Below are 27,939 nucleotides of genomic sequence, written 5' to 3' on the forward strand. Positions count from 1 at the left end.
TAAATAATGTGGAGGTTGACAGTATGACCTCATAAAAAGTATGATGATACAACTGATGAGCTGTTGAGAAACAATCTTAGTTTGCGGTTGTTTTACTGACTATCAAAGGAAATCACTTGAGCAAAGGGAACTACACAGGATCAGCTAGATCAGCTAGGAACATTTTGTTACCTTTTTATTTCATTTATTTTTGCTCATCCTCCTAATCTTCATTAAATGCATATTGGGAAAGTTTTGCAAAATTTAAGGTCATTTGCCTTTTTTTTCCCCGTGTGCAGTCACAGAGACTTGAAAGTGGGACCTAGGAATGACATGAAGGCAGTTCATATTACATCAAAATTTAACAGTTTACTATAAAAATTGATATTTTCGTGCGACTGATTTTTCGCGCTTGACCGGGTAAGAAGAGTTTCGTGTGTTTTTAATTCCGCGGAATCAAGACATCAACTACTGGAACATGTGACATGCAAAAACATTCTCGTGCTTTTATTTCCGCGCTAGCATCTGGTTGCGCGAAATGCGAGAAAATTTCAACACCATGAAAATTTCCACTTTACAAGTAAAATCAGTTTTTGCCATGTGAGTGGAAGAACCAATAATCATTGTGTGTGAACACACACACACACGCACAAACTATCGTGATCTGTATCACAATGTGAAAAGCTGTTCATCATGATATTGCAATGGACACTGTGTGTGAAAAACACACACACACACACACACACACACACACACACACACACACTAAATGTTTTGTGTAATACTGCACTATAAGTAGGATGAGGGTGCCCGAGTCATGCTGTGGTCAATTTTTAGGCATGAGCGTTTCAAGGATTTAAAGTGTTGTGTTTGCAGCTGGATTATTATTATTATTTTTTTTTTAGCCATGTGTGAACAGCTACAAGTAAAATCAATTTTTGCATCACGATCCATAAACCAATTTGTAAATTGGTCTGTGTTGACATTCTCAAAATGCCTAAGGGCAAGAAGGCAACTTGGTCTAAACTCCTCCTGGTATCTTAAAAAAAAAATGAATGGTGCTTTAGTGCATTGATTAGTTTGAAAAAGTTGCATTTGGTCCTGAATAACGTGCCTTCAAAATTTTTTATTTTTTTCTAACATACAGGTACAATTATGAGTTTCAGCTGCTTTAAAAAAACCAGAAACATTTGCGGCATGAAACTTTCGTGAATTGGAGCCGATGGCCTTTTTGTGCAACATGAAACTTTCATGAATTGGCAACTGGCATTCTATGCATTGTGGATAGGCAAAAACTTTCATTTTTCATTTTATTCTCACGAATCTTGGCTCCTCGAAATTAATGTTTTTACATTGGTTGTTTCTATCCCGAACTCACATTTCAGAACTATTTTGAAGCACTAAAGCTGTTTTTTTTTTTCATATGCAAATAGTAAATAGTGGTTTAACTGCATTACACAAACTGGAAAAGATGTAAATGTCACCTTTCGTTACCAATTTGTAAAAAAAAAGAAATATCACAGTCATGCTTTTGGTCAATACTTCAGTAACTGCAACTTCTTTCCTCTGTAAAAGTGATTTTTGTTAGAATGGTACTAGACTAATACTTTCAGAGAAATGATAGTATCATATTCTTACTGATTTCATATCAATCAAGAAAGTTTAGTGAAGATTTGTGCACGGTTCAATGAGAGACATTTGAGATAATGATGTCACCTCTTGCAATTTTGTTTTATGGTTACAACCAATAGGCCTTTTATTTATTCATTTGAAGGCACTTTCTGTTATTGGTGTGATATTGATGAAACCTTTGCCATTCTGCACACCTGTTTTAACTCTATCAAATGAAATTGCAATTAAGAATTATGAAGATGAGCAAAGAGAGAAAAGAGGAAGGAAGAAGATGATAAGAAGGAAGAGAGAAATGAATGTGTAGAAGGGGGAGAGAAAGAGAGAGAAGGAAAAAAAGTGGCAGATATTAATTTGACAGAAAGTATTCAGTAAATGTCTCTCTCAATGTCTATAGAAAACTAGTTGTGCAATTAGATGCTTTGTGAATTTTAGATTGCCTTCGCTCGCTCTTAAATCCTACCCACGCAGTCCCCCGCTGTACACCACCTCCTGAGTGTATGGTTCCTCTGCCTTCTATCGGCCAGCGCAATCAATGCAGCAGATTATCGCATTTGGCTTGGGCCTTTGTTTGAGGGTTGACAAAAATTAATACTCCCTGGCTTCGTGCTCTCCCGGAGTCCAAGCCACCTGCCACCCCCGTGCAGACAATGGAACACTCCCTTCCACTCAGTTATTACTAAGTTATTATCTCGGGCAATTCTTGGTTGTCCATGGAATTATTATTATGGAGATAAAGCTTTTCCCCCCTTCTGCCCGCTGTGTGTGTGTGTGGCTGTCTCTTTCTCTCTCTGCCATCTCTCTATCCCCGCTCCCCCTCATCCTACCCACCCCTCCATCTCCGCTCTGCAACCACTGCGCATATTAAATGATCCTAGCCTCGCTTCGTCTTTGTTTGGCCGAAGTTAGGGAAAACGGAGTGTGGAGGAGAGGCGACGTAAAAAAAAAGAAGAACCCATTAACGAAGAAGAAGCTACTCCTGTCCGCACACAAAGTTACACTAGTGCGCAAGAAGTGAAAGTCAACTCGACACGAGACGTCGCGATTTTAAGGAGTGACGTGAGGAAAAGTCTGCGGTGATTCCAGAGAGCATCTGAAAAGTGCCACTTTGTGTTGCCAAGGATCTTTACATGGTTTACTCGTGCGCTGGTGTTTGGGTAGGAAAGTTATCGAGTATCGGCAGCATCTCTTTCTCTCGTGCCAGACCAGTTTGATTAGGAGGATTCAGAATGGATGCTGCATAGGAGAGGTGAGATGCAGTGATAAACTTGTGGAGGGCTCTCAGGGTCGCATGGTGTATAGATGATTTCGTCTCATGGTGGTCATGTAGAATGCGTATGTGCCATAGTACAGGTGCATGGGTCCACCAATATCGTACACTCTCGTTAAAGGCAGGCATTGCCGTACATGGACCTGTCAGACCTGTGTGTGTGTGTGATTCTGTGTGTCTGTGTCTGTGTGTGTTGTGTGTGTATGTATTAGATGCATCTGTGTATTCGTTCGGTTTGGGCTGTGGTCTCGTCTGTGCAATCGACGCGAACAAACCCCCCAGCTCTTCATTCCGTGTGGCAAACTAGTAGCACATAGTGGAAACTATCACGGATGGGTGTTGGCTGACTTGTTTGTAGTTGTTCTGTAGTTGATGCAGGGCTGAAACGTGCAGCATTGGTCTGCACCACTCTTGTGTTGTGTGGATGGAATGTGTGTGTGTGTGTGTGTGTGTGTGTGTGTGTGTGTGTGTGTTTTGTTGTATGTTAGTTCATGTGTATGTGTGAAAGCATTCATGTGGCTTTATGCAAACTCCCATATTGCATGTATAGCTACCTAATTTTGTGGATATCAAATGTGGATCCTGAAACAGGTGTTTTGTCCAGTGGGAGATGGGTTTCCATTTAATTTTCTGCTTTGTTTTGTAAAACATATGATGAAAGCAGAAAATGATGACATAGTTTCTATGAATTAGGTTCCTTTCTTTTTACTTAGTGTGTACAGCATTTGTACCTACAATGAATGGGATCCTTGAGTGAAATGTGATACCACTACCGTTTTTGATGTAGAATTTCTATACATTTCAAGTAACATTTTGTAAAATCAGGGATATTATGTCACATTTTATTGCCACAAAGATTATAAATTAAATTCTTAAAGGCATTATTTACCATCTGCAGATGAAATAAAAACCCAGCTTTTGTGATTCAAAATAGTTCTAAAATGTGAGGTAGGGATAGAAACAACCATTGTAAAAATTCTATTCAGTGTAATCAATGTTAAGTATTGTTAGATATACAACATGTGAACTATAGTTCTTACTGTTTCTAGAATGAACCATCCACAGTTATGGTGGATGCTTTATTGAGGAAAATAGAGATATCTCCGTACATTTTAGGCTCTATTGCAAAATTTTTATATGTTAGGATGTTTTGTGATACAACTGACATACACAATATGCATTAAATGTGATAACTTGAACATTTTTTAAATCACTGCTCCCAATGGTAAACAATACCTTTCATAGAAATATACATGCCACAACATGTCTGAATCCAAATTTTGAGAGCATAGTGAATATGCAACAAACAAATAAATTATATGAAATTGTCAAAAGACTAAATAGTGTAATGAAGAGAAGCGCATCATGTATTAAAAAACTTTTGATAAAAGAATAATTCCTCTTTTTAAAATGTCACTTGACAATTTGATAAAAGCCACCTTCTTGTTTGGTGTAGATACCATCATAAAGAACAGGATACATCATTAGTCAAGATGGCACAAATAGTGGCAAATGACTGTAAATTCAAGCTTGTGAATCATGTCGACAAGGCATTCAAATGCAGTATAGAATTTAAAACTGCCATGAAACTTGCTTTGCAAACTTTTTGAATTTCACATTTTAAGACTTAAATTTAGACCGGTTCTTGTTATTAAAGTTTGATCTGAAAACAACGCTGAATGTTCATGTTTTTCTCTGCACATATTACATACGTTTGGATTTTTACAGCTTTAGGGCTTGTGAAATATTTCAGCACATTGCAGTTATGATCACATTGATTTATGTTGAAGCCCGTTAGTAGAAGAATATGCAAAAGCGAACAAATTTCAGACTTGATTAATTGGTTTTCCTTGTTGGAACTGGAATAAATTTTGAGACATTAGGCTGTACCAGCAAGAGGAAATCACTTCAAAAGGCCTACGAAAGAATTGTTGATGGTATATCGTTTGTTATAATGAGACTTTGTAGTCATACATATGTATGTTCACAGCGGAGTATTGTGAGTAGCCTGTTGGACATCATTGTAGATGAATGACTGATTTTCAAAATACTTGCAGGCTTTCCAAATGTTTTCATTTTTTTTTGACACACAAATATTTACTGATGTCATATGTTTTGCTGTTTGCAATTAAATTAACATCTACTTTATTGTACAATCTAGAAACACTGTATTTGGTCATATTTTCATTTTTTTTTCTTATAACCTATTCACAAGAGAAACTTTTTTTTTTAGTTTATTGAAAATTTGTGTAAAAGAAACCATTGGAAGAATGATAATGCAAAATCCCATACACATGTAGTCTGTGGGTTACCAACATTTTTGTGGAATTACAAAACTTTGATTAAAGCATGTATGCTAATTATGCATATTTGGCAGGTAAAAGTAGCACAATTATTGTTCCTTTTTGTTGTTGAATTGGTGCAGTAAGAAATGTTTAATCTAGAATTATTTCCCCTGTTGGTTACCCACAATGTCCAATGCAATGATGTTTTAGCTATTAATAGTAAAAATATAAAGTTAAATCAAACCAGGACATTTGTGAATCCCCCTCCCCTTGCACCTTTCCCCCTTCTTCTGTGTGTAAACCCCAGAGAACAGTTTTTTGGTTTTATTACAGGAAAAAGCTGTCATCTTAGAAGGCATCACTATGCATGTATATTGTGATAATGCCGCTACAATTTTCAGCTATGTTATCAAGGAGAAATTGCAAATATCTATTGTATTTTGTATTTAAATAATTCATTGAATGTTGGTAAAATTTGTATTAGAATATATGACATTTTGCCAAAATCTTTATATTATAATTTTCACCTTTTTGTTTGTTAATTGTATTCTTTGAATACTTATGGATATGAATTGAAATGGGAAAAAATACATTAGAAATATTATAAACTGGATAGGCAGCGTGAATTTGCAAGTTTACCATACTCACAAAATTAAAAACTTGCAGAAATATCACCTTATATAACTGAAGTGTGTAGTTCAGCATCTCCAAGATGGAAAATCATTTATTTCTTATTTGCTCAAAAAGAGATTATACTTCTTTCTCATTCTGTCCATATGGTTTGTACTTGCAAATTCAACCACTTGCAAATATGTCATGTGAAAATGTTGTTGTACATGTAAAATGTATGCAGTATTTCCATTCTTACTAATATTTCTCATGGTATTTATCAAAGATATAAATACAGGTTTGTGTCTTGTCAATGTGATGCATGCATATGGCATTCCAGGGTAGAATATATCATAAAAAACATGAAGAAAATTATAGCTTTGTCTTCAGTACAGCCATAGATAATGACTGGCATGGCTGGCATTCATGCTTATTCATGCTTGCTTATCAGGAGCTGCAGATGAATTCTGCACCATGCTACATTTTCCACAACAATTTCTATTCAGAACTTGTCTTTGTGCCTACCAAGCTGTAATTAATTCCAAGTGGGGTCACACATTTTTTTTCTCCCCTTTCTCCAAGAAAGATTATCCCCTGTGTTGAAGCCTATCTCTCCATCAACCCCACCCCCATCTCCACTCATCCGTAAAAATAGTCTAATTTGCATAATCAGTCTCACTGGTAATTGATCTCATCCCTAAGGCTAATAGCAAAGCATTTTCCTCCATTTCTCGTTCTCTCTATCCTTCTTGCCCTCTCTTCCCTCGCTTTCCCTTCCATTTTCTCTATTTTATCTGCCCATTCCCTTCTAAGGTCGACATGTCATTGTCAAACAGGCACGTGCCACTCACACTGTCTTCTGACGGACCTTAGCAGTCATCTACAGCAGCGGCACTGGGCTAGCCTTGGGGCCCTTTTGTGTGCTTTGCTGACAATGCAGCTTTGTGTGAGTGTGTGTGTGTGTGTGTGTTTTGGAGAGAGAAAGAGGAAGTTGGAGAGTGTATGTGTGAGTGTGTGTGTTAGCTAATGCTATGTGTTAGTTTTCATGTGTGTGTGTGTGTGTGTGTGTGTGTGTTTTGGAGAGAGAGAGGGGGAGAGAAAGTGGAGAGAGTGTGTATACTGTGTGAGTGTGTGTTCGCTAATGCTATGTGTGAGTTTTTAAGTGTGTGTGTGTGTGTTTGCATTGGAGTGAGAGAGAGAGAAAGTGAGAAAAAGCATTTTATTTTGTCAATTGGTATTGCATTGTGTGTGTGTGTGTGTGTGTGTGTGTGTGTGTGTGTGTGTGTGTGTGCATGTGTGTGTATGCTCGAGTGACTTTTATGCCATCTCACAATACTCTTATCTCTCTCCCTACCCTCTTCCCTTTGTCTTTAACATTCTCATCTATTGGCCAGTCCATCTGTCCACTTGTTAGACCAGTGCAGACTCTTTACAGTGTTCCTTCTTTGTCTCAAAATCAATTGTTCTGTTTTTGTCTTGAGATGTGGCTGTTGAATTCATCTATTGCGTTATACCCTTTTTACTACTTTCCCTCTTTCCTTATATCTAGCTATGACTGGTCTCTCTTGTAAGCTGTAGATCTGAAATGTTTCAAACAACTCTGGCACATTATGTCTTAGTGAAATGTTAATGACCACACTTGCAAAATTCCATGTTTATCACTTAAATGTACATTTTTATTTCATTGTTGTGTAACTTCACCCCATTTTCTGACTTACAAAACTCCCAGAGTTCTACACAAGCATTTTACACACACTGTATTGCAGTCGAGTCACCCCTCGCCATACTTTTGAACTTTACAGTGCACGTCGTTTTGAGATTTCCCGGTGTATTCCCCTCTGTGGGACTAAAAGAAAAAGAAAAAGAAAAACAAAAAAGAAATGTTTCTCTGAAATGTTTCTACCAAAGGTATCAATTTGCAAGAACAAGAACATGATATTACAAAGAAGGACATGTTTTTCACCAAGATGTTTTAGTGAAGGTATCAATTTGCAAGTTTATGTCAAATCCTCGTCTGAGTATTTTCATACGCCCCTAGGGCAATGTGTAATTCAGATACCATATGGCACTTAAAAACCACTCTACCACTCAGCAAGAGAAATACAATAGGGGCATTTCATTTGTAATGAAAGAAAACCTGGCTTTTTTTTTTTCACATTCCACGCTACTCCTTTACTCCCCTAAAACTTACGAGAACCACCTCCAAGGTGTGGAATACTGAAACTTTTGCCTTTTTTATTCATTTTTTTTTTTTTTTTGCATTGTGCCTGCGCACTCACCTCCAAACAATGGAAATTCTGATCCTTGGGCACAATAAGGTTTGCAAGTGGTTACTTTCAGTTCTGCCCTTTCCACCAAAAGTTAAACTTTATGCACATGCAAGTTAACCAAAAAAAAAGAAAAAAAAAAAAAAAAAAAAAAAAAACCAAACAAAAAACAACCAAACAAAAAACAAGGAAAAAAGCCCCAAACCCCCCTCCCCCTTGTATATGGGGGAATGAAAATTCAGGATTCTGAACATTCCATGTTTGCCTGAAAAGATAGGGAATAATGGTATGACATGTCACCCCTAACAATTTCACTGCCTTTTTTTTTTTTCATTGTCATAGCATGAGTTGTAAAAGCATTGACTACTCAATGTCAAGTACTGTTTAGGTCACATTGAACATTATTGCGAGAAGAAAACAAAAGGAAGTGAGAATTAATATTCATCTTGTTGTTGTTGCTATAACATTTTCATGGAATCACAGTGGCCAGTTTACATTGCATTTTTATACAAATGATGCACAGGATAGAGTGCGTTAGTGTAGGCGTAGTGCACTCGAGGGTAATTACAATTGTGAAACATGCACGAGGCGAAGCCGAGTGCATGTTGCACTACATTGTAAATACCCGAGAGTGAGCTACGCCTACACTAACGCCACGAAATAATCCTGTGCATCATTTGTTTTATAAAATGGGTCGAAAATTCGAAAACTAACATCATTTTTCAGCGTTTTTCACGTACCTTTGTGGGTCAAGACGTCCGAAGATGTTCGTCCCAAACTTTTACGCACGTCGCACTCGCGGAAGTCCCGCACATACAGTACAGTGTGTATAAGTATAATGGGGGGTTGGGTTTCCGGACACCCGCATGAAAACTTACTTATTTTACATAGAATATGCACCCTTTACCTTAAAGACTTGATATAGACTCCTCATATAGGCCTACTAGACAACATACTCTGAAAACGGCGTGAGAATTAATCTGCTAAATCATTGGATTTGCTCTTCAAAGTGACTCCATGTACGCGTCCGGTCCCATAACGCTTGATCTACTGTACTGTACAAAGTGTACGTATAGTACAGTATACGTACGTACGCCACATATGTTATGCACAAGGGAAGACAGGCCGGCCGGCCGGCAGCCCGAACTAGAAGTTGTTTACAGGATTGACAGCGCGTACGCGTATGCATGCAATTCATCAAAGGAGCCGCCGCGCGCACAGACAATCGGCAATCTACCATAGGATTACAGGGCTGGCAGTGCAGTTGTACTGAAGTAAAGGAAGGAGGTGTGTCTCATTTCAGCGCTTCCTATTGGCTACATTCTTGAACCCATTTTATAAATACAAATGATGCACAGGATAGAGTGCGTTAGTGGAGGCGTAGCGCACTCGAGGGTATTTACAATTGTGAAACATGCACGAGGCGAAGCCGAGTGCATGCTGCACTACATTGTAAATACCCGAGAGTGAGCTGCATCTCCACTTAAGCCACAAAATAATCCTGTGCATCATTTGTTTTATAAAATGGATCGAAAATTCGAAAACTAACAGCATTTTTCAGCATTTTTCACGTACCTTTGTGGGTCAAGACGTCCGAAGATGTTCGTCCCAAACATTTACGCACGCCGCACTCGGAAATCCCGCACATATAAGTATGATGGGGGGTTGGGTTTCCGGACACTTAAGTTCCCGCATGAAAACTTTTACATTTTACATAGAATATGCACCCTTTACCTTAAAGACTTGATATAGACTCCTCTTATAGGCCTACTAGACAACATACTCTGAAAACGGCGTGAGAATTAACCTGCTAAATTGTTGGACTTGCCCTTCAAAGTGACTCCATGTACGCGTCCGGTCCCACAACGCTTGGTCTACTGTACTGTACGTATAAGAGTATACGTACGCCACACATGTTATGCACAAGGGAAGAAAGGCCGGCCGGCCGGCAGCCCGAACTAAAAGTTGTTTACAGGATTGACAGCGCGTATGCATGCAATTCAAAGGAGCCGCCGCGCGCACAGACGATCGGCAATAGGATTTAACACGCAGTGCGATGGGACTAGAATAACCAAAGCACACATGACTCATTTCAGCACTTCCTATTGGCTACATTCTTGAACCCATTTTATAACATGTCATATTGCACAGTTTTTGAAAAAAGTGTGTGTGATGTATTCCCCATCATACATGATACAGAGTAAACCAATCTATCTGTGGCATATGAAACAGACCTGTGTATAACTGCAATGTAGAATCACTACGAATTGGATGACACCATCAATGTTCTATATTTAGTCTTCTTTACTGCCTCCTGACGTTATTTCCATGATAATTTTCTCGGCAGAATACACGACTCAAATAACCTAAAAGTAAGACAAAGCAATAGTGGTGGATATATTGTGATGTTGTCTGAAGAGATCAAAGCCACATCATTCATTGAATGGGAGTTTGTTAGAGATTACTGAACAGACGTGGGGTACGAGTACAAGTACACTGTAGTTCTTCTGTCTTTCATTGTCAGCCAAAGGTTGGTCGACCATCCGAGATCTGATAAAGTCAGCTTGCCTCTGGGGAAAGAGACCTTTACCGGAACAAAGGGTCCGGAGTTTAATGGCTAGAGAGATCTTCAGGGTCTTTTTGTTTTTACCCCCTAACCCTATCCTAGCCCTCCCTCTCTTAACCCCCCCCCCCCCATTTTTTTTTTTCTTTTCTAAAGCCTTGTGCATCTCATTAACAGAGGACACGCGCCTGGCACACGCCACAGTCCATAGCACACTGCTGGAGTGAGTTTGAAAGTCTTGCAGGCCCACACGCCACCCTGCCCACACGCGGACGTCTACACAATATGTAGGCCCAAAGTGCACTCATGCAGTCAGTCAGTGTGTGTGTGTGTGTGTGTGTGTGTGTGTGTGTGTGTGTGTGTGTGTGTGTGTGTGTGTGTGTGTGTGTGTGTACGTGTGTACAGACACACAGATACACACACACACACATACACATGCGCTCGCACACACATATAATCCACCATTACTACACGCTGAGTGCTACCTGATCATGATCAGTGTGGGAGAACGCCTGCTGTGTAATGTTTGGGAGAGAAAAAAAGATAAAGGCTGACTCCTACCGTGTGTGGAATTAAATTTCATTGTGTTTGACTCTCTTTCTCCAACAAGATTTTTGCAAATGCAAATTGACCTTTTTCCTACTCATGCGGATTTATTTTAAGTCATTAGATTTAAGGGGTTGAACATATCAAATTTACGTCACAATCCTCTACAATCTTTTGACATTTCCTCTTTTTTTTATTAGGGAATGCAGTATGATTAGAGTTTTCATCTCTAAGAAATTCCCCTCATAATATGACTTGAAGTTGACGTGAAATCTAGCTAGTAACTAATTATGGAAGGGCTTTTATTTCCTATCTGAAGGTAAAAGGCCCTATAATTTCAAAATGCTTGCATGTTACAGATCAAAATTTATTAATTGTTTTGAAGTTCTAAAACTGAGGACTAGCTCTGCCTAGATCACACACTGCTTGCAGTATAGCCATACCTTCTCCGCAGCTGTGTATTTTAGGGTTAGGCAGAAGTGTTTAGAGTGGGGGAAAACTCATAACAAAGAGAAAATAAGGCCGGCAGTGAAAATTGCAAATGCATGTCAGTAGACCAACTTCGTGAAGATGCATACATATAATGCTCCTCACCGACCCGAAGACAGAGTAGGCAAAGGAGACGAAAAGGTAATTTTACGCCAGCAAAGGAAAGGAATATTGCATGCGGGGCCTGCGTAGCGTAGCAGAAGCTGCCTCATAAAGGGAGAGAATTTCATATCTTTCTCTCTCAGCTGCTCATGCATGTTAAGAGGATATTTGACATACAAGGAAAGAAAAGTCATGTATGGACCTTTTTTTTTTCTAAAAGGGGGGGGGGGGGGGGGGGGGGTTATAAAGGTAGGGGGTGGAATACCAGTAATGCATACAATGTTAGTTGGGGGAATAGTGCGTAGGTAGCAAAAACAATTATTTTGGTAGCTGTCGGTGGTGCATTTTTATGACAATAAAGTCCAGTATTTGGAGAGAAATACAGATAACCATTTGAGTTCTGTAACTTTAGTAAGTCAGTTGTGAGATGTGGCTGGGGTTCACTTTGTATGTTTGTTTGGTTTTGTTTTTTTGTTTTTAATGTACATGCATACAAATTCCTAGAGTATTCAATTTTTGCCCAGCTTTTACTTGTGTGTGACTTGTTCTATATTTGTATGTATATATCTTTATCTGCAATATCCTTATATATATCACCTTTTGTATACTTGTAATCCTTTTTGGTTCTCAGGCTACCCCTTTCTCCTTTACTCTCTCTACGTCTATTGCTCATTTATTTTGGAGAACATTGCAGTGTGTTTTGATTTACACATACATACTGACAAACTCAAGCACAAATGTATTACCCATGCCGTCACACCCCAAGTGTTATCTTCATTAAGGGCACATAACCCTTTTCCTACATGAAAATGGAAGGTCCTGAACAAAACCTGTGTTTATTGGAGAACCTGGTAGGGAACAGGTTAAAATATTTCTAGACTGTGACAGGTGCATTAGTGAAGTATATTCTGCACATTGATTGCCACATATTTTACTTTTTGTTCTCTATAGCAAAGAGAAAAAAAAAAGATTTGTCAAGATATATCCAGGGTATTATTTTGTATGTGGTGTTTTTTTTTTTTCAGGATGATGAAAAGCCTTACAGATGTAGATTCGCATACAATGCAAATAAAAGATACTTTGCCGAAGGTGGCTGATGTGGCTCAGATGACTCAATTGAGGTACACTTTACAAGGCATTGTACGGAATGTTGTGATGAGTCATATCATTCACATAATTTTGTCTTTTAATGTTTCACGTACCTGCTGCTTTTGTGCTACATCCTCCATGTAAACAGCCTCTCACTTTGGATAAATTCACCCATGGGGTAAACCAACACCACCAAAAGAAAACTGAGGCAGCTGACAAGTTTCACAACATAAGATATAACCACCAAAATGACTTTCACTCTATACAAATGCATCAAAATGGTGATTTATTCCTTTGTCTCGTGCCTTTGTTAGATGGTAGACTGAATTTTATGGCGTACAGATATATTCATAGATCCTCCCACACATGTGAAATGCTATTGCTGAAAGGGACATATGCAGCTGCCGGTGTATTGCGGCAGGGGAATAGCTGAAGTTCATTGCACTAAAAGGATGAGTGCTCTTTTTTTTTGGGGGGGGGGGGGGAGGGGAGAGGGAGGAGGAGGGGGAATATAGTGGGAGAGGGATAGGATGACTGTTTTATGTTTGCTCTTTTTTCTTGCCTGCATGTCATCCTCCAGTTATTTCTTCCATATTTTGAAATCGTTTGATTGTGTGTCGGTTGTCGGGTAACAGACCAACTTCACAAGGGCCTGCCAGAATACCAATATACAACATTGACTGCTGTTTTATATGAAAATGATTCTTGAGTTATTGGTGCATATACCGATGTAAATCTATAAACACATGTAGTGTCAATGTGATTAACTGGGTATTTTTTTTTATTTTTTATTTTGGAAGATTGGAATATCCAGGACATCCAGTCAGCAAATTTATTATGTTCAATTAAAGATGAGAAAATTAGGTTTAGCATTTCAAATCTTTATCAGTCTGTAGAAAGAGAGGGAGAAAAAACAAACAACGACACCATTTTGCGTCTTTTCGTATTCATTATAAAAGAATCAGTTTCAAAATCATGTTCTGTGTCTTGAGCTTATAATTTATGTAGTAATAATATGTGCTTATTTGCTCATGACAAACGTTTATTTAAGATGTATTTGCTAAGCATGTTTTTATAGATCTATGTAATATTTAGATACATTTTTTGTATTTTGATATAGGTATCACATCTATCATTGGTATGTTACTGCAAATTCATCACATGAAATCGTAACTGTCAAAGTATATATCAATCTAATACTTAATAGTTTGTTAATTCAGAGCCATTGCTATTTCAGTAAAAGGGGAACCTGTGGTAACCGCAGCCAGAAAATAGGTTAAGCTCCATAGTTTTACCCCAGTGAAATTCATCATGAATATTCCATTTCATGAGAGCAGGTAGAGTAATACGTTGGAGTGGACTATAGTGACTCTTTTTGGTTTTCGTTTTTTGGTCAGGTCATATTTAATACTGGAATATTTACGTCGATGTAGGGCAATTTGTCAATCAGTAGCAATGAAAACATCTCGACGGAAGAATTTTATGAATTTGAAGTATAATGTAGTCTACATATAAAATAGGTAAAAGTACTTATCAGGATAAAAAAAAGAGTATGCTAATGTGTAGAATGGATAAAGAAACACAATTCAATACATGTATTGTTTCTTCTCCATACATGGTTTGATCTGGGAAATGTGATAAGAGTGGAGAAGTCGGCATACAATAATGTACTTAAGTGGCTAAGCCCCAAATGGAATAAAGACAGACCTTTCTGGAGCATTTGTTATGATGATATCTCGTAGTAATGGACTCCCTGCTGCCAAAGGCTGAAGGTGTTCAGTCGTGTGCATCGATTCATGTTGTTTGCTTAGTGGACAGACCTTTAGCTATTTTGGTTTTGTGTGGAGGTGGGGGTGGGGGAAGGGTAGGTAGGGACGTGCATTTACTGCATGATCATATGACCGTTATCCCAATATATGTGTGTACATGTGCACATCTGTGTATGTCTGAGTGTGTATTTGTGTGTGTGTGTATGTTTGTGTATCAATGTATGTATGTGTATTTGTGTGTCAATGTGTGAGTATTTGTGTATTTATGTATGTTTGTGAATTTGTATGTTTTTAGTAAGTAAAAGTTATATGCTGCCACCCTGTACTTTTGAACAGCTAAACCCTATCTCTCTTTTATTGTGATATCAAACATATATCTCAAATAGTTGTAACTATAAAATTTGTCTGTAAGAAGATTACATTTTTGCATTATATACGAATCAGTTCTGCTGAATTTCCGAGATATTCTCTATGGAAAAGTGGCAGGTGTTGGTTTAGCATTTCATGAACCCTGAGTCTGCAGTTTCTTCTATTTGTGGGCCTCTGGACTAGGGTTGATGGGGTACTACTAAAGAATTTATGATGAAGGCAAGAGTGTTGCATTATGGGTACAATGTCGGTTGCCATGTTACATGCGGCATGTTTGCTTCTGTGTCGAAATTATCGCGTTGCCAGGTTACCAATTTTCCAGATGGATCGCTAGGCAACGTGGCTTGGATGTTAGTCTTTAATTTAGTGCATTTTCTTCCTTTAGCCCAGGATTTAGTTCTACATGATTCAGCATTGGACTTTTTTTGTGGTAGCAAAAGAAGCAATCAGTGGATAGAAAAATTGTTTGAATATGCGGAAACTTCAATTCATATCAACGATAAATTATAGTGATATGTTCAGCTTTTTGTTTAAATAATCTGGTTGTCTTTCTACAAATTTTTCAAACAAATTATGAGGTAATATGGCTTTGGTATTAAACCAGATTGATATACTTTCAGATCAACTCAGCTTTGAAGAGGAATGGAAAGAGAGGTAGAAATTACAAATTTAAGATATTATTTGGTTAGAGATTGAGCAGACATGAAGAGCCATCCATTGAGAATTTGGTGATGGTATTAAAATGGAAAGGCAAATGTCTCACTCTCATCAGTATAATTGCCTCTGTCTGCAAGCACTCAATATTTGAAGAGTTTAATTCGAAAATGGGCTATGCACCATTTTAAAACATTTTAAAGTAAGTCTGTCATCAGATAGAGCAAAATAAAACGTTTTCATTCGATTCTTGGAGTCATGATTTAGAATATAATATCATATGTTCTTATTATTTTCTCTGTTTTGTAACAGCTATAATTGCAAATATCTCAACTTAGTAAGAATGCAGAGTTAACTCAATTTGTGATCAAAGCTTTTCTTTCCACAATGAAATAGTCACTGTACTCTTGTATTATTAGTATCATTGTTACTATTTATATTGCAACATACTAACTTGTCCTGCTTCCTAGGGGCAACAAAAACCTATTGTTGCCTTGTTGCAGAGTAGACCAGTTTTGAGCCACATCTGAACAAGAGAAACCGCTTTATTAGGATGATATCATGGTGCTATTTCCGAGGCATGTTAGTTTACTCCTTAGACAGGATGAAATATGTATTAAATGTGATACATTTCTCGTCAAATAAATTATTCATACTGAAATTCATATCTCACTTATTCTGGAGCTGAAGGGAGATAAGTACATGAACTTTTGACGGAGGGATGAGCTTGAAACACCCCCCCCCCCCAAAAAAAAAAAACCCCCAAAAACCAAACCCTCATCTAATGGAAATAACATGTATGAAGACATAGTATCAAAGAACGGCTTAATGATTAATCTTCAAACAATGCATCATGTCCAATGACGCTCGGAAACCCAGCCTAGCACCAACTTTTGCTTGCTGCATAACAATGTGTATGTCTGACTCTCTTTAATCAAGACAGCTGCTCAATCAGAACAGACATCTTACAAGTCATGCTAATTAAGTGATGGTAGCTTTGTATATTTTAGTGCTCTATGTCAGAGGTATGTTATCACAGGCATCATGTGGTAATTATAGCACAAGTATTTTTTTTTTTCTCTCTTGGCTGGGTAAGATGAATTCCATGTGTTTTTAATTCAGCAAAATCAAATATATAGAATAACATTGCGCAAGGCAAGCTTAAAAAAATGTGCACATCTGCCTTCACACTAGTTTCATGTCACACAAAGTGTACAAAAAATTCCAATTCTATGGTATTCAGTGCTGGATTGTCATTAATTACAAAGTCTTTCATGTAGGGTGTAAAACTATCAAATTTATAATAAATCTTTGAGGGGTGTTTTACAGCAAAGGGAAGATCTTACAGCTTGGCATATATAGTACAGAATTCTTGATTTTTTTTTTTTTGTCTTTTGAAAGAGAGAGAGAGAGATAGATTGTAGGTTTTTTATGTTTGTTTTGTTGGTCCTCTCCATCAGTAAACTTGCATGTTTAAACTGTATTGCAACAAACCAGGTGAAAAGGAAATAATTAGCCCCAGGTTTTACCCTGTCACCTACTACATACATGAAGTGGTATCAACGAAAAGGCACTGAATTAAGTTTGTAGTAATGATACAGTGAATTGAATTGAAAAAGTATTTTATTGAATAATATCTGTTGCAGCCACAGGCTGAATTGCAGATATTTTACATGAATGAGCATGAATACATTAGAATATATACAAGATAGTAGAAAAAATACATAGAATAAAAAAGAGAATATCAAATATATTCATCTTAACTCAGTGAAATTAACCTTTACTACAACTATTGGATATTAGTTTCTGATACTTCATTCTTTTTTTATCTCTCTGATCTCAGTATTCATTTGTTTGTCATTCTCCACAGGAAGTTATGTTTAACGAATGAAGAGTATAAGTGTCTTTTTAATGACGTCAAAATGAAGGGAGAAAAGTGTTTGTGCATGTAAACTCTTATCAACTGAAGATGTGGAAGTGGCACAGATATACCGCAGGAGGAAAAAAAAAATCTAGAGGAGAATTACACCTTTTAGCCTGAAAATTAATCATTGATGGTGATAATTTACTGGTGCATCCATCACAAGGTAGATTTTCCCCCAGACTCGGCGATGAAGTTTTCTCCAAAACGCCCCCCAGTGTCGTGATTCCAAGCAAACCGTTTCTGGTGAGCGTTCTCTTGACTCACCAGTAGCATTATGCACTCACTCCTCGCTGTCCAGTCGTGGAAGATGAACAATCCCTTTGCTCAGAAGTGATGTAATGCTGACGTAATCATGAGTCGTTGACACATTAATTGATGGGGATAAAAAACAGATAGCAAACATGTGTTTGTCCATCAATGATAAGAATCATTTTAAAGATAGAAATCAGCGCAGATCAGAGTAGACTCTAAGCAAAAAAAAAAAAAAAAAAAGATAAGAAACCAAAGGAAGAATAACAAATTTATAAAACATTGGAAGTGTATATTGTATGTACATATTTTTTTTAGTTGTTTGTAGCAGAGATGAATGAACCGAACATACTAGCAAATGTCTTCTTTTTTTAAATGTCTTACTGTTTGCATACTAATTTGCTTGAAATGTGTGCCATGATGCCAGCACAAACTACAAAACATGCACCTTGAAAGAAACTCCTGTAAATGTGCCTTGTGTCTGTTCTGCTTTTAGAATTACCATTTTACAGAATATTGTCAATGTTATTAAACAAAAACAAAGCAAAAACCTCCTTTCAGTGAGGAAGATAAGAAATTGTCTGAACTAATCAAATACAGGACAAATCAATAATTACTGTCCTCAAGATCAACAGACACTGTTTTCATATCCAAGTCAATATGTGCACGATGTACACGTTCAATCATCAATGAGGCAGACAAAAAAGAACATAGTAGGAGTAAAACAAAAAATATGTATTTGAGAAAAGCCGTCAAAAAAAGAGATAAGGTAGATGGAGCGAGGGGGAAAGAGAGTAAGAGGAGGAAGAGATATGAGACAGAATGATAGAGGTGAAACATATGAAGAGAAAAGAGATATGATTGATGTCATTTATAAAATTGCAGCACAATAATACATCATTACTGCTCCATTATTACTGGAATTTGATGAAACCCTTCAGGAGATTCATAGTAGATTGATTTGTGTAGCATCATGTAAGCTGGAGTATAGATAATTGATGAAGGTTATGGCCAAACTGTCCTTGGTTTCTCGGAATCTCCTTGTTTTCCGGGTTGGGGGGGGGGGGGGGGGTAAGGAAATGGTTATGGCTGATGTGGATAACTTTTTCTTTTCTAACAGAATCTTTTTTTCTATTACCCCCCCCCCCCCCATCATTGTCAGTCAAGTATCCAAGTATGCCTGTCACAAACTGATGTGTTGTAGAGTACCATGATAATTATTTCCTTTTCAGAATCGAAACTTTTTTTTTTGTGGGGCCTGGGGTGACACAACATTTGTTCCTGCGACAATTGCTCCAATCTTATTTTCTCCAAGGACTTAGGGTTAGGTTAGGGTTGCCATTAAATAGGGTTTGAGGTTTGGTTTGATGTGAGGATTAGGATTAGGGTTGGGGTTATGTTTGTGGATAGAATATATGTTGGCTTAGGGTGCAGATTTTTCATGGTCGGAGCAATTGTCGCAAGAGCAAATGTCGTGTAACCAGGGTTTGGGGATAAAGTGATCCAGTGGATTCAACAGCAACAAATCAGAAATAACTAACTTGCATAACCATTGGAATTAGCAGGGAAGGAATATGAAACAGGCCAAAAATGTAATGAAGAACAGTTTCTCTCTATGTCATTGAGCTGTATATATCGCTCATATGCCTCTAAAATAAAACCAAACAGAAAACAAAAACAAAATGCAAATATCAGTAGTTATGAGGTATCAGGGTGAGACTACTCATCCATTTTACATGATTCAAGATATGAAAAGATTATTCATTCATAATCTGAATATCTCTACTATTTTTGCTGTCATTCAGAGTATTGTAGATATCTATTTTAAGTTTTGCCTCTTCCATTTCACTCACCCAGCTGGTAGCTCATTGAAAAAAAAATGCTTGTCTTTACCACTTATCACTTTCTTCCTGATTTGTGTCTTTATTTCCCAAACTTACACTGTTGCGAGAGATTTGTAGTGAGTTTGTTAGTGGAAAATGAAATTATTAGACCTGGAAATTTTAGTGGAATCATAATGATTTACCAAGGAAATTATGGCAGTTTTGTGTGTGGAACTCGTCATCCTGTGGATGCTGCAAATGAGCTGTCTCGGACAAGTGAATCACTGCTCTTGGTTGCTCCTCACATATGTCATGAATTTCAGACTTTCTTTTAGTGAATCAAACATTTTTTTTTTCAGTCTGTCCAAGAAGACTTTGTGATCACACTGTTCATGTGCATACATAATTTACAACACAGTTTGCTTAAAGCGCTCATGAAATGAATAAACTGGTACAAAAAAAAAAAATGTGTTGTGTGTAGTCTTTGTGTACACGTCCATAAGAAACATGAAGCAAAAGATATATCTACAATAGATTCTTTTTTAAATTTTTTTTTTATTTGCCAGCAAGATAAGATGGCAGATGCTCTGAAATTCTTGGTATTTTACATTGTTACCCCCCCCCCCCCCAGAAAAAAAAACCCCAAAAACCCAGTGATGTAAAAGGTTGCGCATGAATGCTCTTTACAAAAGACGTCTCTGTGACGAATGGGATTCTCCCACTAGTCTTTTCTGACGTCATGTTATGACCGTATTCTATGAACAGAACTCTTGATAATCTGCAGCTGTATGTAAGCATCTAATGCTCTCATTAGTGGTCATAGTGGGAGGTAGCAGATTGATATCATAAAAAAAGTGAAGAATGCACAATCACATGCTTATGTGTGACGTAACAGGATGTAGTTTTTAATGTTGTTTTTTGTTTTCCTCCCGTTTGTCTTTATAGTTTGCTGGAATGTTCACTTATTATGTGGCACTAAGTATATTGTAGGTAGGACAACTTGAACATGTCTCTTCTTTGCAGAATCATTAGGACCAGAATTCTACAATTTGATCTGACTGTGATGCCAGCAAGCATCAAAAGCAAAAATCCCAGTCTTAGTTATGTCTTTAAGCAGTTTTCTTTGAAGATGTTTATTGTCCTTCCTTCTTTACCACACCTTGTCAAGCTGTGAACAATGAACTTTGGTAATTGGAAAATACATTCATTCAATTCATTTCAATCCATCAATATTTATTTCTCTGTCTTATCACTTTCCTTTTGGTATTCTTCCTTTTCCTTTTTTCTTCTTTCCATTTTCCATTCTTTGCTTTTCCTCTCCTTTCCATTTTCCATTCTTTGCTTGTCCTCTCTTGGCCTTTTCTCTTTCTCCTGCTTCCTTGATTTTTCCTCCTCGCAGTTTTGGATCCTCTTCTAACTTGCATTCTTCCCCTCCACAATTTCCTCATCCTCTCAAATGTTCCCCCGGACGACGCTTCTCCATCATTGTATTGCAATTTGCACAATTTGCGCTAATCTCGTCATTCTTCTTACTATTTCTTCTGCTTTTTTTTTCCTTTTAAATTTGCAGAGAATGGTAATCTGACCTCCAGCGCAAGCGGCAACACCCGAGTGAAAGGAAGACCCGAGAGATCAGATTCACCCGTCTTGGCACCAGTCTTAGGAGAGATGGTCAGGGTAAGTGTGCTCTCTTCCTCGGGTGGACCGCCTGGGCAAGTGATGCGCCCCCCAGGAACCGGTCTTTGCTTCACACAGGGTGGGATTTAAACCTTAACCACTCCTCTCCCAGTAAGCTGATCTGCCATTGGGTTGGTGTGGCACAGTGGGGACTGGAGGTCAATACTGGTTAAGATGGTTGAAACCTATTAAAAAAAAGAAGAGAATTATCTATTGTAGAAGTGGTTTGATAATGGTATTTTAAAAAGCACTCAAGTGTGTTTTTTTTATTACATTGTAGATATAATACATGTTTTAAAGCATCTGTTTGTAGTTTTTAGCTCACCTGAGCCAAAGGCTCAAGTGAGCTATTGCGATCGCCCTTCGTCCGGCGTCCGTCGTGCGTCGTGCGTCGTGCGTCGTCCGTCGTCCGTCGTCCGTCGTCCGTCGTGCGTCGTGCGTAAACTTTTTACATTTTCATCTTCTTCTTGAAAACCCCAAGACCGATTTTCATCAAACTTGGCAGGTAGCATCCCTAGGGGGTTAGGAACTCAATTTGTTAAAATGGGCACCATGCCCCACCCAGGGGGCCCCCAGGGGGCCCAAACCCCCCAAAATTAAGGAATCTGTAAAAATCTTCTTCTCTAGAACCAGAAGTGATAGAGCTAAGTTAATACTATGAGTTAGTACATTGATGACTGTAGTTTCAAGTTTGTTCATGGCAGAATCAGGGGTGCCCCCCTTGGGACCCAGGGGAGGGGGGTGGGGAAGGGTTCTAATGGGGCCTAAATTGTACATTTTCATCTTCTTCTTGAGAACCCCATGACCCATTTTCACCAAACTTGGCAGGTAGCATCCCTAGGGGGTTAGGAACTCAATTTGTTAAAATGGGCACCATGCCCCACCCAGGGGGCCCCCAGGGGGCCCAAACCCCCCAAAATTAAGGAATCCGCAAAAATCTTCTTCTCTAGAACCAGAAGTGGTAGAGCTAGGTTAATACTATGAGTTAGCACATTGATGACTGTAGTTTCAAGTTTGTTCATGGCAGAATCAGGGGTGCCCCCCTTGGGACCCAGGGGGGGGGGGGGGGGGTGAGGAGGGGTCCTAATGGGGCCTAAATTGTACATTTTTATCTTCTTCTTGAGAACCCCATGACCCATTTTCACCAAACTTGGCAGGTAGCATCCCTAGGGGGTTAGGATCTCAATTTGTTAAAATGGGCACCATGCCCCGCCCAGGGGGCCCCCAGGGGGCCCAAACCCCCCAAATGAAGGAATCTTTAAAATTCTTCTCTAGAATCAGAAGTTATAGAGCTGAGATAATACTATGAGTGAGTGCATTAATGACTGTAGTTTCAAGTTTGTTCATAGGAGATCCAGGGGTGCCCCTCTTGGGGGTAGGGGGGGGGTGGTTGGAAGGGTCCAAATGGGGGCCTGAATTGTACATTTTCATCTTCTTCCTGAAAACCTCATGATGGATTTTTGTCAAACTTAGCAGGTAGCATCCCTAGGTGGTCAGGATCTCAATTTATCAAAATGGGCACCATGCCCCACCCAGAGGGCCCCAGGGGGCCCCAATTCCCCCAAATTAAGGAATCTTGAAAAAATTGGGCCCTTATTGTACATTTTCATCTTCCACTTGAGAATGCCTCGTCAAATTTTGGTAGAGCTGTGAATAATTTAGATTAGTGACTGCGTGAAAGGTGAACTTGCGATACTCAGGTGAGCGCTAGACCCGCGGGTCTCTTGTTATTGTGTTTATATCTTCAAGGGAAAGCAAGTTAGCTTTCAAATATTGTTTTTATAATTTGAAAATATTTAACAATTATGTATGATGAAGGAAAATCCACCATGCGGCCAACAAATGTTCATGTGTTCTCTGTGTGTATGTATGTATGTATGTATAATAGTTTTGTATATAATATTAAAAGAGAGAAATTTATGCAGATATAGATGGAGAGAAAGAGATAGGGAGAGATTAAAAAAAGACAGAAATCTATGTGTTTGTTTGTATGTGTGTGTGTGCGCGCGCGCATAATACTTGCCTGATGAGGCAAGTGTTATGGCTGTACTGAGCTCATTTTGTCTTTACATTTGATTGGCTTAGCCATGAGTCTATGGTTAACCAGGGCATGTGGTTGTTTGAGTGTGCAACACTGGGCATCAATAAGGCTTCGCGGTTTGAAGAATGAAAAATAAGTTTGTTCATCCTTCATTTTGTTTCTTAATGTATTGTTGAAGAAATGATATGCGAAATCGAAACACAATAACAATGATTGTTGTTGTAAAAATAAGACATATCATGGTGACACATTAAAAAAGAAGGAGAGTCGGGCTGTTTCCTGCTTTAGCCTGTTTATTCTTTTTAGTATTTTGCTTGAGAAATTGTCTTTTGTCATTACATTAAGATGCATGAAAAATGGCTACAAATCTTCCATATGAAAAAGATTTCATGATATTGATTACATTTTTCAAATCTGCACAAATTGAAAGAATTTAGAAAAAACGCAAACAAACCAACAAACAAACGTCAATTATACACAGAACAGGAAGGTTGATCTTAAAAAGCATGTTGCCAATTAGAATATGAGTTATTAAATTTACCAGTTACAGTTCCTTTAGAAATTCTGCAACTGTAATGAATACTGTTTTATGAAAACAAGAGACTCCAATGGTGAAAGATGATAGTTGTATGTACCTTGTGAGACATATGAGTAAAGCATAGTAAAAATCATGAAACCTCAGAAATGTAGCTTTTCAGATCTTGTTGGATTCACCTGATTCTTTACTGGCTCGTTTGACCCTTGTAAATGGTTTTTACAGTACAGGTTTGCATTTACTTGTAGGAGTTTTTTCAGTGACTTCATTATGAATCTCCCAGTCAGCTTGGAAGCCCCACAGTTTTAATGTCATGGAAGTGTGCTGATTGTAATAATGTTTGCATTCTTCTTACGAGGATGTTTTTAGCTGTCTCCGTGGAAACCTGTGCATGACGTGCTCAATATCCCAAGAGCTCTGAATATCTTAGGATTCCTTTGTTTTTCTTAAAAGATCCATAATGTGATGTGAAACAACTTTTGTCTTCAGACGACAGAGAATCTGTTGCTTTGAGAAAACTCCCCTTCGAGCTTCCACAGAATTTGCAGGAAATCTGTATCATTTTGCATTTCATAACAGGATATTCCCCAAGCTTCTCAAGCACAGTAATCATTTCTTTCTTTCTTTACTTTAAAAAAAAAAAGATGCAAGCTATTTCAATCATTCAAAGACAAGGCATTTCATAAATTTGTCCTCTTCTTTTTTTTTTTTTTAAATACATCTATATGAAGTCAGTAACCTCTGGAGCTTACATTTGCCCCAGAAAAATGTTTCAGTTCACTCAATCTTACAGCTCAAATTACATGAAATTGCAGTGAAATTCAATGATCTCTGATAGGCCAGAGTGTAGCCACTGTAAGCACGAGGACATGGTTCTTTACCATTTAAGTTCCACGACACTCTAAAAAGTTTCAAAAACCTTTTGAGTAGGAGAACTTCTTCATATTTTTAGTCTTTTACACAGAGTTTGAAATAGTTCTAGTGAAAAGGTTTGAGTTATGAGTTTGGAATAATGTGTTGACTAAGGAAGCAATTAGTTGATACTTATAAAGCCAAAAACTTTATAGAGTTCAGTGCTCACTGTAAGATTAAGTAAAGATGATAATGTGCTTTACTTTGGGCACTACTACTGCTGCCATATGACTTGAACTGAGAACCTCATTATTGAGTGTATGTAGTGTTGTCTGCTGAGCCACAGCATTTTCTCCTCTTTGTATTAAAATACTGTACATGTTAACCATGTAGAATTCTAAATCATGCATTTCAGACAGGACGTACATTGTATGGCTTGCAACCAAACTGTTTTCCTTTGATAGAGGCATTCCCATTTTTTTTTTTCCCCAGGAAGGAAGCTTCAGTCAACCTTGTCTTCCTATTTCAGTATAAAATCCTTGCATACAGTGAACTGTCCTAGTGGGGATAGAGGCTTCCAATTTTTGTTGTTTTTGTAATTCTTTGCCTCCCATTTATTTTTCTTTCTTGAACTTCCGGATTGGCAGGTGTGACGAGGAAAGAAACATTTCAATTCTTTCTTTTCTTTTCTTTTTTTTTCTTTAATTTCAAATGGGCATGTGGCCTGCATAAACAGGTGTATTTAACCTGTTCCATACTGAATTCTGAAATGCCCGTAGACTTAACACACAGGCCACCGGGTTCCCATACGGAATGGGTTAAGATGCAAAGTTCTTGGAAGCAGACTGGTGTTGGTCTTTATAAACAGGTAGTCAGTATAGATAATAGGTTGCTTTTAGAAAGCAGGCTGGACTGTTTTTCCAATAACGCCATTTGGTGTGAAGGCTTTTTAGCTCACCTGAGCCAAAGGCTCAAGTGAGCTATTGCGATCGCCCTTCGTCCGGCGTCCGTCGTGCGTCGTGCGTCGTCCGTCGTCCGTCGTCCGTCGTCCGTCGTCCGTCGTGCGTCGTCCGTCGTGCGTCGTGCGTAAACTTTTTACATTTTCATCTTCTTCTTGAAAACCCCATGACCGATTTTCATCAAACTTGGCAGGTAGCATCCCTAGGGGGTTAGGAACTCAATTTGTTAAAATGGGCACCATGCCCCACCCAGGGGGCCCCCAGGGGGGCCCAAACCCCCCAAAATTAAGGAATCTGTAAAAATCTTCTTCTCTAGAACCAGAAGTGATAGAGCTAAGTTAATACTATGAGTTAGTACATTGATGACTGTAGTTTCAAGTTTGTTCATGGCAGAATCAGGGGTGCCCCCCTTGGGACCCAGGGGAGGGGGGTGGGGAAGGGTTCTAATGGGGCCTAAATTGTACATTTTCATCTTCTTCTTGAGAACTCCATGACCCATTTTCACCAAACTTGGCAGGTAGCATCCCTAGGGGGTTAGGAACTCCATTTGTTAAAATGGGCACCATGACCCACCCAGGGGGCCCCCATGGGGCCCAAACCCCCCAAAATTAAGGAATCCGCAAAAATCTTCTTCTCTAGAACCAGAAGTGATAGAGCTAGGTTAATACTATGAGTTAGCACATTGATGACTGTAGTTTCAAGTTTGTTCACGGCAGAATCAGGGGTGCCCCCCTTGGGACCCAGGGGGGGGGGGGGGGGGGGGGGGGTGAGGAGGGCTCCTAATGGGGCCTAAATTGTACATTTTTATCTTCTTCTTGAGAACCCCATGACCCATTTTCACCAAACTTGGCAGGTAGCATCCCTAGGGGGTTAGGATCTCAATTTGTTAAAATGGGCGCCATGCCCCGCCCAGGGGGCCCCCAGGGGGCCCAAACCCCCCAAATGAAGGAATCTTTAAAAATCTTCTCTAGAATCAGAAGTTGTAGAGCTGAGATAATACTATGAGTGAGTACATTAATGACTGTAGTTTCAAGTTTGTTCATAGGAGATCCAGGGGTGCCCCTCTTGGGGGTGGGGGGGGGGGGGTGGTTGGAAGGGTCCAAATGGGGGCCTGAATTGTACATTTTCATCTTCTTCCTGAAAACCTCATGATGGATTTTTGTCAAACTTGGCAGGTAGCATCCCTAGGTGGTCAGGATCTCAATTTATCAAACTGGGCACCATGCCCCACCCAGAGGGCCCCAGGGGGCCCCAATTCCCCAAAATTAAGGAATCTTGAAAAAATTGGGCCCTTATTGTACATTTTCATCTTCCACTTGAGAATGCCTGGTCAAATTTTGGTAGAGCTGTGAATAATTTAGATTAGTGACTGCGTGAAAGGTGAACTTGCGATACTCAGGTGAGCGCTAGACCCGCGGGTCTCTTGTTTAAAAAATTCATACAAATTATTGTTATCATTTTTTTGTTTTGATTTGGAAGCACATCCTTTATTCAAGATAAAAATCTGCCATGAGTACTCTGGCAAAAAAAGAAAAGGAAAAAAAAGAAGAAGAAAAACCCAGAAGAAGAACAAAAATTTAATGAGGTTTGCAAATAGGAATTACATTTGTCCATGGGCTCTGTTACGTCATGCATATGAATCAAATGGCTAACAGCTAGCAAACAAGATCAGAAGATAGTTGTTTGACACAGCCACAGAATTTTTGTTTGTTTGTTTGTGTGTCTGTGTGTGTGTGTGTGTGTGTGTGCATATTTTTTTTTTGTTTTTCAGAAATATTTAATTTTGTGTTGCCCACCAGCGGTTGAATGACAAATTTGGGAATTTGATACCCCGCTCCATTATCACTTTGCGCTTGATTCAATTTGCACAAATTCATAAATGGAAATTCTAATATGCTATGTAAATGTGAAATTAAGCAATTTTCTCCTCCATGTGCAAAGGCTACGTTGTTCTTTTTTTATTAAAAAAACCTTTTTTTTGTGGTTTTTGCATATTGCCAGGAGAGGGGTAATATTCTTGCTGAAACATATTTGCAGTTTATTGAATATCCACAGCTTTTTGCTCTTAGCTTTGTCGGATATTAAATGCTATGACTGCAGTCAAAGGGGTTGTGTCCATAATTAGGCCCCCTCTGATGTAAAGTGATTGATCTTAGTTTTCTAGATGTAGGTTTGACTAGTACGTGTGTGTGTGTGTGTGTGTGTGTGTGTGTGTGTGTGTGTGTGAGTGTGTATGTGTGTGTTTGTGCTTCTCTTTAT

General features: G+C 38.6%; 1 protein-coding gene across 1 annotated transcript in view; it reads left to right on the forward strand.

Moving 5' to 3' along the window:
* LOC139735421 (uncharacterized) overlaps positions 1-27,939 on the forward strand; it is a 139,467-nt gene that overhangs the window by 18,784 nt on the left and 92,744 nt on the right. Inside the window, exon 3 of the mRNA XM_071646174.1 lies at positions 21,187-21,293. Within this exon, the coding sequence (XP_071502275.1) occupies positions 21,187-21,293 (107 nt within the window). The remainder of the gene's footprint in view (positions 1-21,186; positions 21,294-27,939) is intronic.

This window comes from Diadema antillarum, unplaced genomic scaffold, assembly GCF_040938485.1.
Source record: "Diadema antillarum isolate AM-2024a unplaced genomic scaffold, OU_Dant_1.0 seq00000577_RagTag, whole genome shotgun sequence".
NCBI classification, from domain to species: Eukaryota; Metazoa; Echinodermata; class Echinoidea; order Diadematoida; family Diadematidae; genus Diadema; species Diadema antillarum.